General features: G+C 42.0%; 1 protein-coding gene across 4 annotated transcripts in view; it reads left to right on the top strand.

Annotated features, from left to right (window-relative positions):
* LOC309372269 (FRAS1-related extracellular matrix protein 1-like) overlaps positions 1-19,242 on the top strand; it is a 104,622-nt gene that overhangs the window by 9,441 nt on the left and 75,939 nt on the right. For all 4 annotated transcript variants that reach the window (XM_081915670.1, XM_081915669.1, XM_081915671.1 and 1 more), the window contains exons 6-17: positions 212-535; positions 648-756; positions 1,704-1,835; positions 3,463-3,807; positions 4,468-4,610; positions 6,263-6,459; positions 7,733-7,823; positions 8,539-8,706; positions 11,723-11,931; positions 13,765-13,858; positions 15,670-15,922; positions 18,593-18,784. In XM_081915670.1, coding sequence (XP_081771796.1) covers positions 212-535; positions 648-756; positions 1,704-1,835; positions 3,463-3,807; positions 4,468-4,610; positions 6,263-6,459; positions 7,733-7,823; positions 8,539-8,706; positions 11,723-11,931; positions 13,765-13,858; positions 15,670-15,922; positions 18,593-18,784 — 2,257 coding nt within the window. The remainder of the gene's footprint in view (positions 1-211; positions 536-647; positions 757-1,703; positions 1,836-3,462; positions 3,808-4,467; positions 4,611-6,262; positions 6,460-7,732; positions 7,824-8,538; positions 8,707-11,722; positions 11,932-13,764; positions 13,859-15,669; positions 15,923-18,592; positions 18,785-19,242) is intronic.

The raw sequence follows: 19,242 nt of genomic DNA, 5'->3' as shown, positions 1-19,242 counted from the left end.
TCTAAAACAGACCCTATTGATCATTTCCTCCTCCTCTGAAAACCAGACTTTTGAATCTGATAACTAATAGTTGTTTTCAGTAGTTATCTTTTTTTTGTAATAATACCCAGTTGAACCCAAATAAAGTTCCTTGAACTACATTTAAAAGCAATATATTAATGCCCCTCTTCTGCACTGACTGTGAAGAGACATTTGGTTTCCTTGTTTATAGGCAGAAAATGTGTGGATTCCTGTAAGGATAAAAGGGGCCATTCCAAACAGACAACCTCAAGCTGCATTCATGTCCATGTTCATCTTGGAGATAGATGAGTTCATTCTTACTCCTCTCACGACAGTGACTTTGGATGCCGAAGATGAAGAAACCCCGAGGGAAAGATTGCTATTCAACATTACTAAACCTCCTCCTCAGGGATATGTTACCCACCTGGATGACCACTCCAAGGCCATTACGTCTTTCACTTGGCAGGATTTGTATGATACAAAAGTTGCTTTTCAGCCATCTAATATCTCTCATTCTGAGAGACAGAACTATGAGGTGAGAGATGGGATGTGGCTGCTTCCCTCCTCTGGTGCTCACAAGCTAGTCTATGCCTACAGCTCAACAGTCACAAAGGGACTGAATTAATCTTTTCTCTCTCGCTCGCTAGGTTGAGTTTCAAGCAATTGATAGCCTCTTCATGAACAGCTTCCCTATCATGGTCCATTTTTCAATTCGAAGTGCAGTAACAAATGCTCCTAGAGTTGCATGGAACACAGGTAAGGAAAATCCCCTTTCAGATTTTCTTCACAGATGTGGTTTTGCCACGGATTCACCTTCCGTGTGCTGTGATAACGCAGACATGGGATGGTACAAATAAATTTGATTTCAAAGAGAAAAGCATTCTACAGTGGTAACTGGACATATTTATTATCCATATGAAAGATGTGCTTTATATTTACAGTATAGTGGCCCCATCTGAACTATACATCTGAACTATACCACAACTTTAGTTCATTTGGGTTGCTGAGAGTTGTTTGGCCGTCCCCTATTCCCTTCTAACAGCTACAGTTCCGACAGTGAACAATCAATTCCCCTACCCAGGGAACTCTGGGAATGTTAGCTCTCGGGAGGGGAAAAAATGTGAGTTCCCAGGAATATTTGGGTGAAGCAATGACTGTTTAAAGTGGTATGATACTGCTTGAATTGTGATGGGGCCAGTGACAGGATTACAGCAACAACCCTATTATCCAAATATGACAAACCCATGTTACTATCAGTACTTCCAAATGGGTCTTAAGTGTGGAATTGGTGTTACTCATGCATGGAAGTTTTTCCAGTGCGGACACAAAATGCCAGCCCATATTTCCCTCCCAATTTAAGCTGGATTTACCTTTTCCAGGGAATGTCTGATATGTAAAAAAAGAGAACCTACAAACCTACTGGCAGTGACCCATTTGCAATATCTTAACGACCTGCTTGCTAATTAAACATCCCTGAATAGAATCCTGCCTCTTGCTTTTGTCTCGCCATGTTTTTTAAACTGTACTCCTAAGTATCAAACCAGTTAACTTTTCTGAATTTCCCCCACAATTGCATCACTTTCCCACCTAGTGCAATTGCTTACGCTGAAAGCAAAGCTCATGGTGCCTTTAAGGGTGAATTGCTCTATGAGCTCATTCAGAGCCACATGACTTCATTGTGTTTGAAATACCTGCTTATATAGGGCTTGACTTGTTGGAAGGACAGTCTCGTCCAATTACCTGGGAGTCTCTTCAGATTGTAGATAATGATAACCTTGATGCTGTTCAGCTGCTTGTGGTGGAAGGCTTATATCATGGCTGGCTCACAATCAGAGGTATGTAGCTTCTTGGTCTCAAATTTGTGGAATTTAAAATTGAAAGTTCCCATGTGTGTCTCCCCCCCCCCCCCCCGTAATTAGAGTACAAAATAAAAATTAGAACTTTTCAACCAGACCTTTGCTTGAAGCAAAATAGATGGTTTCATTGTGGTGGAAAGTGCATCCTTTTTTTGGATGTGGAGGAAAACATTATGAAGATACTGCTAGAAACCAAGTTGAGCTTTAACTTGCCTAAGTGGCAAGACAGATGGCAATATTTTCATCTGTAATAATGTTCACTTATTGATCTATTTCCTTCATTTGTAAAGGCACTCAACGGTGTCAGTATTTTGCAGAAGGCATTTAAGAACATACCGGGAAATTTAGGTTTGTGCAATTAAAGTGCTTTGTTATTCTAGCACAAAAAAACCCACTTTAAAAAGGGAACAGACTTTTTGAGTTTAGGAAAGTGACAGAGAAATGCATTGAAAAGTGTGGAGTGAGTTAATGATTCATGCAAAGATGTATAGACATCCTGCAAACAAACCAGAACAAATGCTCAATAAAGACAAGATACAAACTAACCTCTGTGTAACCTTTGCGCAAGTAAGTCAGGGCTCCTACATGTAAGTAAATGTGACCTGGATTCAATGGGTTGTCAAATCAAATTATCCCACTACCTTTTCAACATGGATATTACTATTATGTCAGCTAATATATCCATGCTACAAGCATGTTATCCTAGGGTTATCAGATGTCCCCGTCCCCGGATTTGCAAATCTGTCCCCGGACAAACTTCATCCCTGGAATGTCCCCAGATTTGAAAATCTGTTCTTGGAAAATGCGGCAGCCTCAGCAGCCCGGTGCCAGCCTGGTAGCGCAGTTGGCTCTGGCTGGCTTCAGGAGTTGCTCACTGCCTGCTGCTGTGGCGCCCGCCATTTTTTCTTGCTGGAACTTCCGGCGAGGAAAAATGGCCGGTGTCATGGCAGCGAGCAGCTCCTGAAGCCAGCCAGAACCAACTGTGCTACCAGGTTGACTCCGGGCTGCTGACTGCCGCTGCTGCTGCCACTGCTGAAGGGGAACCGGGGACGTCTGGTGGTACAGATATCCTGTCCCCTTCCCCCTTTGTTTTGACTGATCAGGGGAGGCTTGGGAGTTGCAGGTGGGTGGCTGTTGCCCAGTTTTTAAAAAACTCTGTGCATTTATGTTTCACAGGGTGCAAAAGAAGGGCTTTGCACCTTTATACAACATGCATGTGTGCTTGGGCCCAGGGTCTTTGGCCTCACCATCCCCACTACTGACTCCCTCTTGCTACTCAGCTTCAAAAAAAAAAAAAAAAAAAAAAAAAAACACAATTAAAAAATGTGTCCCCAGATTCATTGAAAAAAATCTGGTAACCATATACTATCCAATCCATCCAGTTTTGCTGCATAAAGACAGCATAGTACCAGGCTCCCATTCACTGAAGAATATGTGCCTAGGCATCAAATTATATGTATCCAATCTATTAAATTGACTAGTCTTTAGGGAAAGAAACTATATCTAAACATAGGTAACTACAGCCATGCTGCTCCACTGTATTAAATAGATGCATGTTAACCAGTAGCGAGAAGAACTGCTGTTTTTCTTCTTTCGTCTTGTGTAGGTAACAAAGGCTTCAGGTTTGCAGTGAAAGATCTCAGGGATGGAGTTGTCCGTTACCATCATGATGACAGTGATACAAACAAGGATGACATTGTCTTCAGAATTTTTGATGAAAAGCACAGTGCTAGACACAGATTTCCTATTAACATTCTTCCAAAAGATGACACCCCACCATTCCTAGTGAACAATCTTGTCTTTGAGTTGGAAGAAGGCAGCACAGTTCTTATTGAAAACCATATGCTTATGGCTACTGATTTTGATTCGAGTGATGATTATATCCTCTACAAAATATCCAAGCCACCCAGTGCTGGAGAACTTATTAAGCAACACTTCCCAGATGGACCAGGTAGTGCTGGGGTTGGGAACCTCAGACCTGGGATCAAATCTTTCTCTTTTCAGCCCTTGAGCCCCTGACCAGGCCATATCCTCTCCCAAGACCACACCCCTCACTAGTCTTGCTCTATGCTCTCCTTGATTGCTTTTGTCTGGCTGAAAATGCACTTGGACTGTAATAAGACCTTTTCCTTATATGGATGGAGGGTGGGAATCTGTAGAAATCTGTTTTTTGATTGGCTGGAATACACCCTAATATATATTGGTAAGAGTCTCATCCATTGCTCTGCCTTGAAAGTTACTGGGAATGTGACCCTCATTCTGAAAAAAGGTAGAGTAACTATGTCTATTAAAATGAAGATGCCATTATTAATCAGAACAATAGCTGTTAATATATTAATCCAGACAGCTGGTTGTTGAACCAGTCATGCAATATTTCTAGGGTGAGATTAGAAGGCATGGAAGGAGGAGACCCAGCTGTTTATAGTCAAAAGATGATTTTAAAAGGACAGAACATGCCTCAAACATAGAAGAGCTGCTGATAATCAGTGTAGATGGCATTAGGGATACAAGAGCCAATGGTCTGGTTCCAATATGAAACCTTAATGTGAAGGAGAAAAATGAAATGCAGTATTTTCTGAAATTGGTTTTTGTGCTTTGTTGGATTCTCAAGGTATCCCTGTGTTTAGCTTTTACCAAAGAGATCTCTTCCACGGGCTTATTTACTACCGTCATTTTGGAGGGGAAATTTTTCAAGACTCGTTTGAGTTTAACTTAGCTGACAGCCAGGAACCACCGAATCTCTCAGATCCTCAGGTAATTTGTTTTACAATTTCTCGTGAAAAACCAAGTAGCAGCAGAGAAGAATCCTAGAGGAAAGATCTAAATAACTTGATTTGAGCTCCATGGGAACATCTCCATGGATGTTTCTTCTAATTCTCATCTTGTTCCTTAACTTAGATGAGAAGTCAGCTCCCCACCCTGGGTCCAGTTAAAAATATGGATGATGCTCTTATATTATAGTGCATACATGACTATGCATAAAGTATCAATATGCATACTATTTATTTTATTTTAAAAATAAATTTATATACTGTCCTTTGTCAAGCAAGATAATGTAAATACATATACAAAAATTAAGAAGCAGTGCTATATAAGGTCAGAACCCAAAAAATCTCCATCCTTAGCATTGGACAAAAGTTTAGGGTTCTATGATAAATGTGTGCATCCTTTCACTACAAGAAGAGGTCCAGCCTGAAACATACACGAACTTGTGATCTTTACACCTCTAGCAGGAATAATGAGTGCCTACCTTTTTAGATATTTAACATTTCTTCCATTCAGCTATTTACCTGCTGGAAAACAGAAGGAATTGTATCTTTCTCTCCTTGCCCTCTCCAAAATCTCCAGAGCTCTGCAGGCAATGTGGCCAACAGCAAAAGCTCTGGTTCTGTTGCCTCTGCTTAATTCAGATACCATCTATGTCAGGGGTCAGCAATCTTTTTCAGCCGTAGGCCGATATACCGTCCCTCAGACCATGTGGGCGGCCAGACTATATTTTTTGGGGGAAATGAACGAATTCCTATGCCCCACAAATAACTCAGAGATGCATTTTAAATAAAAGCACACATTCTACTCATGTAAAAACACGCTGATTCCCAGACCATCTCCGGGCTGGATTGAGAAGGCGATTGGGCCGCATCTGGCCCCCGGGCCTTAGGTTGCCTACCCCTGATCTATGTTATGCACAGTCTTCCTGGTACTCCTCAGCTTGTATATCTGACACTACCCTAGAAGAAGGTTTGAACAAAGATGTCGCCTCTTTACAGGGCCGTGTGTGTGTGTGTGTGTGTGTGTTAGGGTGCAAACACTGTGAAGCTTATGACACCCAAAGTGAAGCTTGCAGAGAAGATGATTTCTATGAGAACCATCTTTGCTCAAATAAATGTTATAATTCATACCCTTTCTTCTCTTTTTATATTACTAACTGCAGTAGCACTGTTGGCTTCCTGAATTATTAATCAAAACAATTTGGAACTGACACTAAAGACTAAAGGTTATTTGGTTATTCTTCACGTTGGATAGACCACAAAAACAAACTATATGAGTACCTGATGCTACACTTAGGCAATCTTTGTGATTTATATGGTGGTGCAAGATGTTCTCAAACAGTAAATGCTGTTTTTAAGGCATATATCCATGTTCTCCCAAGCCATTTAATTACAATCTAAGTGCTTCAGGTTTTTGCACTAAGCTCCCCTTGCTGGGTTTCATGCTGCTTTTGTTTTAATTATGTTTTGTGCTTTTTTTCCTGTTTGAGCTTTCTGCTTTGAGACATTTGTTTGTTTTACGGGTTTTTATTGCAAATTATATTTTCCATTACATTGTCTACGCAAACATCCCATTATTGAATGGGTGGTATACAAGTGAAACAGATCAATAAACAGGGTTTTGCGATTGTCTTATAGATTGTGATGATTCACATCATGCCAGTGAAAGACCATTTGCCAGAAGAAGTCCCTGGGACAATAAGGCACCTTGTGGTCAAAGAAACAGAGATAGTACACATCACAAAGGACCACCTCCATTTTACAGATGCTGAATCCCCAGACAGCCAACTTATGTATACAGTTACAAAGCCATGTTTCTCTCCCGCTTCCCCTGGGTATGTAAGTCTCTATGCATCAACGAAGGAAGAAACTCTCAAAGGATGTATCTAAGCGAAAAGGCATTTGTGTGTACATTAACACTATACAGGTGTTGCTATCCTCAGGTGAATGCTAATTGTAAAACAAGTAGTCTCAGTCTCCATCAGGGCGGATACCTACGCTGGGTAAATTTCACCTCTCCTTTCGCTTAACTAACCCATTTTGTAGCAAAAGCTCACCCACTCCCAGGGAGTGGAAATAATTCTTCTGTGGTACAGCTCCTGCCTGCAGCCACTGTTGAGGGAACTCTTGAGTACTCTGCTCTGTAAAGGAAGAATGACAAATATAGTCAATTTCGCTTCCTTTCTTCTCTCCCCCCCTGCCCCCCAGGCCTCACCCCTAAATAATAGCAGAACTGATTTCAGAAGTGAATTGGGGGTGGGGGCAATATCAACTTTTCCCATCGAAAGCAGTGTCTCTCTGTGTGACATGGTGCATACTAAATGTTTTTTCTTTAGGAGATTTATGAACTTCCCACTTCTTAATCTCTGGAGGCTAGTTCAAGGCAAGTGACACTGACAAAACGTGTTGTCAATGTCACTTCAGTTTGGCCTGAAGCTGTAGCAAGACTCGCTATCCTTTGTACTTAGTGCAGGGCTAGCTTTTTAGGTAAGGTAATAGGAGAGGGTCCCCAGGAAAGGGAAACTGTATTCCACCAGGCTACACCTCCAAACCAACTGGGACAGGGGGACTACATCACACACCTGGAAAGGCTGGCTGAACTAAAATGAGGATAGAAGTTTCAAAAATCACTACACACATATTCTTCTTTTTAAAAAAGAAAAAAAGAGGAGACCTGGAAGATAAAAAATGCAATGGTTTAGGAGGAACAAGATTTGGATTCTGAGAAGTAAGTGGGTGTCATAGGGGTTCCCATACTAGAGAAAAAGTCTAGTGTGCAAATGCCCAAGAAGTCTTGCAACATGAACTTCCATGAGATGTGAAGCCCACTTTATTAGTTACATGGTAGAATTTTAACACTTTCTGGCCCATATATTATATCTCTAGCAATTCATTTCAATTTGCTCTGAAAAACTGCTTTTCCTCTATTGTAATTAATATACTTGCCCCAACTGTTGAGACTAATTCATACAGATGCGTCAATTGTCTTAGCCTAAAAGCTCATGTGCCAATAAGTGTGTGTTGCAGTCCGTGTCAATTTTAGACATGTCTACTCTTTTAAATATATATTAAAGATTGTAATTCTCCCCCTTTCCTCCTATTCTATAGGGTGCATGATGCAGGAAAGCTTATTTTCACAGACAGCATGAAAAATTTTGTGAAAAATTCTTCCATTCCTTTCCTGTCATCTTTCACACAGGTAAGTGGACCTAACAATAACTGTTGTCTTTCTTCAAGTCCCTTGCGATCTGTCATTCTCAGAGACCCCAATAGCCACAGTTATACAGAGCGTGCTTGACGAAGTGTCCTGGGTGCAATGATTCTTCAGAATTGTAATGAGGATCCAGACTTTCTTGGGAACTATGATGCAGCTGTAGGTTACAGAAGCCCCCTCCCCTTTTACGAAGCAGGACAGGATAGCTATGAAAGGGCTGAGCCCAAGGCCAAACCAATGAGCTAAGTCCAAACTTCAGAGAGGTTTAGCCTAGAAGTTTCAGGTTGGACTTTGAACTCATCACGTCCCAACTTTGCTTAGATCATTGATCATCACCACTACAGGGAAAATTAAAGAATTCTACTTCCCAAACCTAGAACATGGTAAGACTACTCACCTCACAGTGGGTCTGTGTAATTAAGTAGAAGGGGAGTATCTGGAGGTGTTGCTGGACTCCAAATCCTATCAGCCCCGGAAAACAACTGAAAATCACCAGGGCAATCTGGTTTTGATACGCTATGGAACCTAATTTACTGCTGCATTGTTTAACATGCTGTTGATGACATCTCTCAGCTTATGCACTAAGGGAGTGATATATGATTAAAAGACAAAATGAATTGGGTGGTTGCAGTAGCTGCAAAGTGGAGAATTAAATTTATGAGACTCACGCAATGCAATCACTTCCATTTCCTACAACCAGCATGCCATAACGCATATGAAAGTGGCATACATGCCCCCATTGATGGAGATGGGCCCTGACCCATTGTTTGTACAGTTTGAATTCTCTGTCAGTGACCAGCAGGAAGGAGTGGTGACTGGTCTCCTCTTTAACATCACAGTGATGCCTGTGGATGATGAAGCACCTGAGGTATTTATCAAGAATCTTAATTAACTGCTTGCCTGTGATGCCGTCTTAATGATCGTTAAGCTTGTAAAGCAGAGGTGGGGAACCTGTGACTCTCCTCAGTTTGTTATACTCCAACTGCCATCAGCATCAGCCAGCAGGACTAATGGTCAGGGATAATGGGAGTTGTAATCCCGGGAATATCTTGAGGAACACAGATTCCCCATCCATGCTGTAGAGCAGGGATGTCCAACAGGTCGATCACGATCTACTGGTCGATCCCTGTGAGGTTTTGGTCAATTGCAGTTGATCGCTGGCCCCCTTGCGGCCGCGGCCCCTCGCCCTGCCCTCCATTGTTGGAGAATGGAAGACAGAGTTTACAAACCGAGGCTGTCCTGCCCGCCCCCCAGCGATCCTTCGATGAGTTGCTGTTTCTCTTTGACCCCAAAATAATGCAAAAATGGGGTTTTCCCCCTCCCTAAAAAAAGCTGAACAACTTTGACCTGAACCCTAATAAAATGGGGCCTTTCCTCTCCCTTTAAAAAACTCCTTTCATAGAACTACTAAAATGGTTTAAAAGAATAAACACTTGAATAAACAAGAGGCTTCTCTGTTCTTGATCCTTCAGATTATTTTGAGCTAAAACCCTGTTTGAATGGCAGATTTCAAATTTCCTAATGATTGTGGTATTAGAAACTTTGCAGATCTGCTACAAGGGTACACTTAAACTATTTTAAAAAAGCAACAACAATCTATTATTTCTGATAACTGGGAGACCAAAGATTGCCATCCATGCAGAAGCCAATGTAATTCCAAGTTCAAATTGTTAAAAACAACAACAAAACAACAACAACAAACAATCATACACAGATTGTGCAGAGTACTTGCCCCACGCTCATTCCTTGGTCACCCTTCTCTCCTGGTACTATCACTGCATTATTTGCTTTCCCTATTCACAAATATTTCATTGGGAAATACATAAACAGAGCAAGAGGCTGAGTTCATTGGGTTATGTGTTGTGATTTCTTCAGGCAGCTGTAGGAAGTGGAAAGATTTATAGTGTTAAATTATTTACTCTATTCCCCGAATAATACTTAAGGGTTCGTTCAAATGGAAAACGGTGTGTTCAGCTTTCCTCCTTTTCTCCTTCCCCTTCCCCCTGCTCCTTTTTTTATATATAAAAAAACCCACCACCACAACAAACCCTATAAAATGCTTTAAGTACCTCTGAAGCCATTTTGTGAGCTGGTTTTCTCAAAGTCATCCTTCTAACTGTGCCCTTTTCAGCTTCAGTCACAATAATTGCTCGTTATGTAGGTTAGCTTATTTCCACAAATCCATAAGCTTCTAGACTTTAAAAACCACCACACGGGAAGAGAGCATTTCATATGAAATAGAAAAGCTTCTTTGCTGGAGTTTTAGGGCAGAACTTAAAGCAGCTTCAGTTCTGAATTCAAGATAACTGGACCTACGTATCTGGTGTCTCTGCTTATTTTCTTTCCCCCCCTTAATTCCTGGGAGGTAGCAATCTTTCCGTGTTTTAAAGAGAAAGCACCTTTCCACACAGTCTCCCTTGAGCATCACTGTGTAGCCCATGGCCTCTAGTTGCCTTGGTACCTGTTAGGAGACAATAATATAAAGACTAAAAGATACCAAATCTTCTGTAATGAGTAAAACAAACTAGGAAACTGTTCTATCCTTCTGAGTTGGAGGCCAAGAGGAAGACAGGCAGCTCTGTATTTTAAATTATCAGTATATGAGATTGCTCTGTAAGAACAGCATTCCATGAGCAGCACGACAAAAACAAGTGCATCTTAAATGGTTTTCTCCTACCTGCTGTTTGATTAATGACTCAAGGTCAGACATATTATGGCTCACCTGCCAGTGTTAAATGCCTTTCCTAAAAGGATTGTCCTCCTGAGAGAGCTAGCATCCTTTTTAGCACAGGTTTTCCAGCTACATGCTGAAGGTAATGGTTAGGCTTGCCAGCTGGCTTTTGGGAAATGCTGTAAAGTTCCAAGAAATGGACTCATAGCTTTTTGGACACAAACTATAAGCCAGCTCGAAGAATACTCCAGTTACTCAATCCTTCCTAAGTTTTCTAGAATCCTGAGAAGTGGGTTTCGCGTAAGGTAAGGCTTATGGAGGGGAGAGAAATTCACTTTGGTTCACATTTTAATGTCAACCTAGCTAATTTCCACTTCCTAAGGCAATACATGAACCCAAACACAGCTATCTTTTGAAATGTACACATTTCTGAATTTTGCAATCCAGTTCTTCAACTGAAAAATGTGTAGAAAAGTGTAGAAAGTGCCCTTAAAAATACATATCAGTTGATATAACATGCAAAAATATAGTATATTAGGAAAATTGCCTGCAATGTGTATATTAGACAAAAGAGCACACAAGGCTTGCTATTCACTCACAATGTGTTCTTAAGAAATCATCTGTCAGGCAAGTGTTTACATAACGAATCAACACTTTCTATTGATTCCTATGGGAGAATTTATAATGCATTCCCAAACATGGAATTTTGATCCCAAACGATGATAAAACAAGGGGAAACCCAGTAAAACTCTGAAACCTCGCAAAAGGCAAACAAAGGAGGAGATAATGCTATATTTGTCCAATCTTTGTGCCCCCCTCCATGGCTTCTGGAAAAATGGCTGCTATGGACCAGTAACACTGAAACAGGTAAGGCTTGTTTAAGACTGCTTATTTACAGTACTACATGCAGGTCTGGCTGAATCTGAATCTGTGGTGTGTATAGCAAGGTTTGGGTACTACTTCCTCTTGTTTGGATAAAAGGATTTATAATATAACGGCTAGAAATAACTCAGAAGTCCTTGCAGTCTCTGGAGAGACTGCCAGCTGTAGTAGGCTGTAGCAGCACCAGGTTAGATGGTCCAATAGTCTGACTTAATATTACAACTCCAGATTCTCATTGTTCTATAGTAGTATTGTGATTTTATCCCATGTATATTGGCATGCTGTGTCTTGAAGTACTTGAGTGCATTTTGTGAGCTTATGACTGTTTTAGATTTTCACCAATCATCTGAAAATAGAGGAAGGTACCAGCACATTCATCACTGAAGAACATCTAATGGTAACGGATGTGGACACTAAGAACAGTGATATCCAAATTGAATTGAAGAAATTGCCTTTACATGGACACATTGAACTACATGGACTTGTTATGTCAGAAGGGGATAAATTTACCCTTTGGGATTTACACTCTTCCAAAGTTCGGTAATTTTAATCTTTTTATGTATTGTATATAATGGCTCGGGCCAGTAACATGATCCACTCTTCTTTTAGCTGTTGTTTTTTTAAGGATTACAACAAAGATGGGGAAATTATGGTCCATGGGCCAAATTAGGCCCACCAGGCCTTCCCATTTGATCTACAAGGCCATTTGGGGCAAGCCACACACACCAACCTACACGTGATGTCATACATGATGTCATCTGTGAGGCAGGTAAGGGTGTAGCTTCAGAGGAACAATTGGGAGATTAAAGTGAGCTCACGATGGCTCCTTTGCTCCTGGAGGGAAGAGTATTTTCAATAGAAATCGTTTTTAAATGAAGGAAAATCTCCATTTTAGCAGCAATTTCAATGGAAACCTCTCCTCCCTCCCAATGCTGCTCCTTGAAGCTCTGAAGTTTATAGTGCAGGGGAGCTTTCAAACTGCCCTACATTGCTTACAAAAAAGTATTTCGAACAGTGCAGTGCTGCTCTTTGACGTTCTATCAGTCGGGGCTTCAAAGCACAGCATCACCTAGCATTGTGGTGATGTCAGGTGATTGGCAGCTGGGCGGTGCTGCTCACCTGTGAAATTTGCCCCAGCATGGGTGAAGCCCATGAGTCTGCATCTCCTTGGGCACCCCACCCACCACATCACCAGCAGCATTGGTACCAATTTCCAGTGAGATCTCAATGGAATATGCTGCCGTCCTTGCCACGTCATGCCACCACAGTGCAAACTAGGTAAGGGATGCTTCAGCAGGGGCAGGGCAGGATGGCATTTCCTGTTTTGCCTCAAGTGACAAAATGGGACGTGCCGCCACGATCTAACACATTGGTCAGAAAAGGAATGCAGCATTTTGGGTTTAGAACTTAGCTTAAATGTAGAGGGTTTTTAAAGGGAAGCTTACCTGCCACGACTGATCTTCCCACTGAGGAAGGAATCTCAGGGCTGCCCAGAATATAGTTTGAACGCTGCCACTCTGGTCCTCAGTAATTAAATCAAAGGAGCAAAGGTCCTGTAACTCGGTGGCAGAACATCTGCTTGGCATGCCGGTAGTCCAAAATTCAATCCCCAGAATCTCCAGGTAAGGCTAGAAATGTCTGAAATCCTGGAAAGCCCCTGTCAGCCAGAGCATACCAGGCATAAGAAACCTTTTCAAGAAAAGCTTTTCTTTTCTAGCCCCATTCCCTTCTGGGCAACCTCTGGGGTGGTGTGGTGATGGTCACATGCTGGGGGGGGGCAGATGCAAAACTTAATAGAGTAATGCATGTCAGCTCTGTGCAGTAGGTTGGCTTCTGCACACTCTTGTGATCTGAGTTGAAGGGCAAATGCCAGCCAGGTAAAAACATTGAAGGAGGGTGCAAAACCAGAGCTGGTGTGGGATGTGGCCTGGGGGTGGGATATCTGTGGGGGTGGTCTGGGGAGAAATTCACACCCCTGTTGTAGACAATGGACCAATGGTCTGGCTCAGCATAGAGCAGATTCCTACGTCCCAAATCTTTCCTGTTACCTGGGTTTGTTTATATAGCTCCCATGTAGATGCATGTCAGAGTAAGCCAACAGCTGTTCCTTATCTCTGATTTCTCTCCAAGAAAAAAAAAATGCACTGTGGTCATTGCCATATTCCCATATCGCCAGCTGATGTAACTCATTTAGCATCACTGAATCCTGCTAGAGCCGAGCAGATTCTCTCAAGTGGAGATGTGGCCAAGGCCCAAGTGTGTCAAGGCTATGAGCTGTAAATATGGAAGTTGATGGCCCTTGTTCTTTCCCAGCTTGCTTGTTCCAGCCTCTAATGAATGAATGCCCAACTCCTCTGTAATTGTGTTTAAAAGGTATCAGCATGACAGTTCGGAAACCCTTGAAGACAGAATAATATTTTCAGCAACAGATGGATTTAACATTGCAGATGGAACACTGAGAGTACAGGTAATAACCAACTCAGCAATTAACTTTACCATCGTATAATTGAAAGGTATTAATCACGTATTCAGCTTCACCAAGTAGGTTTTTAACTTTCATTAATCTTCCCTTTAGATTCACACCAAGTTCTCCATTTAGATTAGATTTAGGGTCAATTGTTTGTGGAATTCTGGTCCCTAAAAATCACACACATGTTTACATGGTAGATAGACAGTTCCAGGGCCAGCATGAGCTATGCTATACATTAACCATGTTGATTTATTTATTTATTTAACCAATTTGTATACTGTTCAATTGTAGAAGAAGAAGAAGAAGAACCGCCTTTACATCCTTATAAATAAAACATGTTGTCAGGGACTGGACTGAACAGGATGAATGGGAAATGTGTCCTCAGTCTGATTGGCTCCTCTCAGAAGAAGGGGGGGTGGGAAGTTTCTCCCCGCTTGCCTTCAGCAGTTTCAGGAGGAGAGGGAGACAGGGATGATGCACAGCTGAATGAGGAAATGCCTAGTTACGAGATAGTTGAGGAAGGGAGAGAAGTGAGAGAGCAGCCAGCAGAGACCTCCCTGGAGAGTATGGGAGACCCTCCTAGTCCAAGGGTTTGCGGGTCCCTCCGCATTCAAGAACGGAGAATGCGGAGGGATGTGCCTCCTGTCACTTTCCGTAGGGTTTCAGGATGTTGTTGGGGATGGAAGAAGAGGGACTCAGAGTAGCCAACGTCTCCTATGCGTGGAGACATGGATCTTTTGTCTTGCAACCAGATGACTGAATAAAGAACCACGAAATACAAACTGTTTGTTCTTCTTGCCTCTGAGGCTACAGGGGAGGAGAGGATACTCAACGCCTGACACATGTACACTGACAGTTGAAAACAGTTAAAAAGATGGATAAACAGTAGCACTGAAGCGTACGCTGAAGGTGTCAGTAGGCAGGGAGTTCCAAAGTGTAGGTGCTGCCACAGTAAAAGATGGATTTCTTAAATGTGTGGAATGAGTATTAGGTGGTGCACCTGTAGCAGTGCCAGTTCCGCAGATCAAAGAGTCCAGGTCTCTGAGGAGGGCTGTTATATGCTAACAGGGTCTCACTCCTGTCAGTGGCCATGCTGCAGCATTTTGCACCAATTCCGTCTTCTGGATCAAGTGCAAGGGAAGCTCTGTATTGAGTGCATTGCAGTAATCCCTCCTTGAAGTCAACCATGCCTGAACTATGATGGTCAAACTCTCCTGATTGCAGCTTGTCAAAGGTGTTTCTAGCCATTGAGGTGACCTGGACCTCCAGTGACAGGGCTGGATCCAGAAGCACTTCTAAGCTACATACCTGCAACCTCATCCAGCCGGCAAGAGGCCAGTTTCTTAGGCACAAGAACCACTCGCCTAGAGTGCCTGCATCTAGTCAGGATTCAAGCTCAGTTTATTTTCCTTCTCCCTCAACTTTTGGTTTAAGACAAACTTCAGTTCCCTGCTAGGTACAAATATGGGGAATTGTGCCCCCTGCCTGTGACTACTGTGACAAACAGTGACCAATAAAATGCTTGTTGGGGATCCATGCTACTACTGACCTGGAAGAGACTTGACTCTTCAGAATAAAATATTGATGTTGATCAAAGAACTAGTGCAGTTGTAGATCAGCTGGCCAACATGAATGATGTACCAATCTAGCAAAAGCAGGCACCTGACAGACTGCAGTTTTTTCAAGACACAAGTATGGAATTTTTGGATATGGCATCCTAATTGAGGGCACTAGTTTAAGACATTCAGACAGTCTCTTGGCCTTCCTTCCATCCATGTGTTATGTCTCCTCTTTCTCCCTCATTCAAGATCATACCTGTAAATGATGAGCCACCAGAGCTGCAACCTGGTTTAAGATCAAGTCTGGAGTGCCTGGAAGGAGAGCGAGTCTTCATCACGGCTGAATACCTCTATGCAACAGATGCTGACAGTGAAGACTCCAGACTCATCTATATGATTGCCAGGGCTCCAAAGCATGGGGTTATTCAAAAGGATGGCTTTGTGGTGGAGAAGTTCTCTCAACATGACATCACTCAAGGATCCATCTCCTATGTGCACACAGGTAATTAGCAGCAGCAGCTGTGTTTACTTTCAACAGTCTCTTCCAGGTGTCCATGTACTTTACTAGGTATACCCTCTTATATTCCTTAATGAGTGCCTTTTGCAGACTAATCTTTGCTTTAAGCTTTATTATTTTGTACAGAGAGGTTTTCCATGTTGTGTTTTCATTCATGATCAATAATTTTGTTTCCCACGAGAACATGCCATACTAGAAAACTCGGGCTGCTGCTTCTGCTCCCAAGTCTCTCATGCGGCTCAGCCTTCCACTTAATCACAGTGGTATACAGAAGACAAAGACTAGAAATGAGCTAAAACTATAAAATCAGAATTCATTGAGAAAGTCTGCTGGAATAATAATAAAAATGTATTCAGTAGGCTCTGGAAGTTCAACAGGGTGGAGGCTTGTCTGACTTCAACTCGAAGGCAGTTTCATAAAATTGGGCCCACAATACTGAATGAAGGGGTCCTTGTGATATCATTCCATAAAACCAGTCACTGTGGATAGAAGCTGGGCATCTGAGTCACTAACAGTTATTCCCCTGAAGGTATCAGTGTTTGTTCAGGAATATAAGGGATCCCTGAGGTAGCCTTGACCCAAGCTGTTAAGTGACCTGCAAATTAATGCCAGAACCTTGAACCTGGCCTACTACGCAACTTCCCAAACACTAGCCTTATGTTTAGTGTGATGAATTTACTTATCTCTCAACTCTTTTAGTCACTCTTCTATTTTGAGATTTTACATATTTGAGCATTTCCCCCCTAGTGGCGACACGGTCTTTTTTTAAAAAATAGGTGCAAACCGCAAGCAACTTTAAAGGAACCTGCCTATGAAAATGCCACCTTGGTTTTTTAAATTATCTTTTTCTTGAAAATCATCTGGTCAGCATATTTAGTTACTGATTAACGTTTTATTAAAATATTATGTGAGCAATTTAGCCAGAGGTAAGCATTTTAAATCTCATTAATTTTAGTTTCAGGAATTAAGTATGCCTTTAAATCTTTCTTAGGAAAATTAGTGGGCCATTGGAGCTCCTTCAGAATGGTTGGGATTCCTTCTTAAGTCTGCCAGCACTCTGTAATGTATGGAGTGTATTGTGACTATAAAGATGGGTTGTAGCTGAGTGTCTCAGTTTCCTTTCTTTGTTGTCTTTACCCCACCTTTCTGCCTCCTCCTCTCTTTACCTCCTTCCCCTCTTCTGCCTAGTCCTGTTGAATTTGTAGCTTGTCCCTCTGGCAAGTAGCAAGATAATTGCCACATGGTGGTTTCATATATGGAAATGCATGCTTGAGGTGGGATATCCATGCATAATGTGCACAATTTGTTTTTGTTTTTCATTTGTCTCTCTGCAGTCAGCACAGATGTTGTGTGTGTGCTTCCCCGAGTCTTGCACTACCCTGCATTTCTATTTACAGATGCTGCATTTGTATATCATGCTGAGCCAGACCATGGCTTACAGTTGCCACACAAATGGGCTGACTCCCAGGGTGGAGCTTTCACCTTCTTAGCTCCTCCCTGATCCTTGTAGCTCAATGTGGTGCAGGTATTGCTAAACCAGGTATTGACTTAACCAAGATCCCAGGTTCAGCTGATATGCTGATTTCTGCCGCCACGCTGTGCTGAGCTAAAAGGGCCAGGGAAGAGGAATGTGAGTGCAAGCTCCTCTCTAGAAGCCAGCCAGTCATGGTAAACCATAGTTTGGCTTAATGTGATGTGCAAAACAGGTCAGAGAATAGTTGTGCTGAAAATACATGGATTTGTCCCGCTCCCCTCAAGCCGTAATAGCCAGCAGGACTGGGATTTCTCTGCCCCCTTGCTTACTCATCTATACTTTTGATTTTTACATAAATAACTTTTGCTTTTTACATAAATATTCAGCCTGGTGATTTCTTTCTTTTCTTTTCAAGCTGTTGTAAAATAACGTATGTCTATCCTGAAAGCCACAGCCTACTGCTACAGACAACTATGAGGTCCTTAGTCTGCTCTTGTGCTTTCTGAAACTGTACTGTACAAGATGCCTAGTGGTGGTGTCATTTCCTAGACTTGTTTTGTTTTTCTTAAGCAGCAACCTGTGTGAGAAGGTCTGACCACTGGTGGTTTGTTTTTTTTAGAAATGAGAGAAAAAAGAAAACTCCTTAAATTATAAAATCTAGCACTCTGTGGAACATAATTTATAGTGAATTAGATTTTGGTTTTCTGCTTGTATTGTAATGTATGCGCTATGCATGTTAAACAAAGTGATAATTCTCATTGTTCGTCTCCTGATGCGCTGTCTGCCATAAATATGATTTATTTAAAATTTTGCATTACAAGAGAAAGCTTGCTAAGTGCAACTAGGCTTTATTTACTTTGTGCTGTGTGCTGTTCAGACTGTCCACCTATTTTTATAGGGTAACCTTCTGACAAGATGGGCATCTGTGTGATGTTAACCAGTGGCTGTTTTAACATAAATGGTGGCAACACATTTTATTGCATATGTGAACCACTAGTTGAGGCTGCTTAAGACAATGACTCCATTTCCTGTGTGCAAATGTCTTAAACCCAAACCCATCCCCTTACTGCCCTCTTTCTGTCTGCCATGGGGTGGGGTGGGGGAAAGTTATTACCTCATGTTTATTTTAAAGCCTGGTAGCTTATTTAAAGTGCCTTAATTTGTGTCTATGTGTTTTCCAGGAGGAGAAATAGGTCATAGTTATCTGACGGACAGCGTAACTTTGATAATCTCAGATGGAGAAGCTGGAACAGTGGATGGTTGTGCTGACGCAAATCTCCCGCCACCTGTACCACTTCATCCCAGTTTACCAGTGTATGATCTAAACATCTCTGTGGTGCCCATTAACAACCAGAGGCCAACCATTCAAACTGGTATGTATTTACTAAACCGCTTCTTCTCTTCAGAGCACTGAGGTTAAAATCTTGACTTTATCCTTTAGGGGTTCAGATGGCACAGTTTGCTCTTCACTGAGTAATCTAGCGCTGTTGAAATCAGCGGGAAGGTTGCTTTACGAGTTCTGTGGAATGTGGATTGCAAGCTGAGCCTTTCCTGCGCACAGCTGCGTAAGTTAAACAGAACTAGTAGCTATCTGCTATGTGTGACCTGAACCTAGGTTCAAGCATGGGATTTTACAAACCTCCTCAACTTGTAGAATCAGTTTCCAATTGGTTTATTTTTTAATAGAAAAGCAGACACAGAGACAGACAGAAATGTCAGGTATTGCTTGCCATCACCTCAAACAGAGCCTGAAGGGAACAGCATTCCTTCATTCCATGCCCCTAAAATCTGGTATTTAGGGAGACACTGGCTCCAAGCAGTGGTTCCTTAT

Source organism: Podarcis melisellensis (genome assembly GCF_964234715.1).
Source record: "Podarcis melisellensis genome assembly, chromosome: 6".
Classification (NCBI taxonomy): domain Eukaryota; kingdom Metazoa; phylum Chordata; class Lepidosauria; order Squamata; family Lacertidae; genus Podarcis; species Podarcis melisellensis.
Note: the sequence above shows the minus strand (reverse complement) of the source record. Positions and strands in the feature narration are given on the sequence as shown.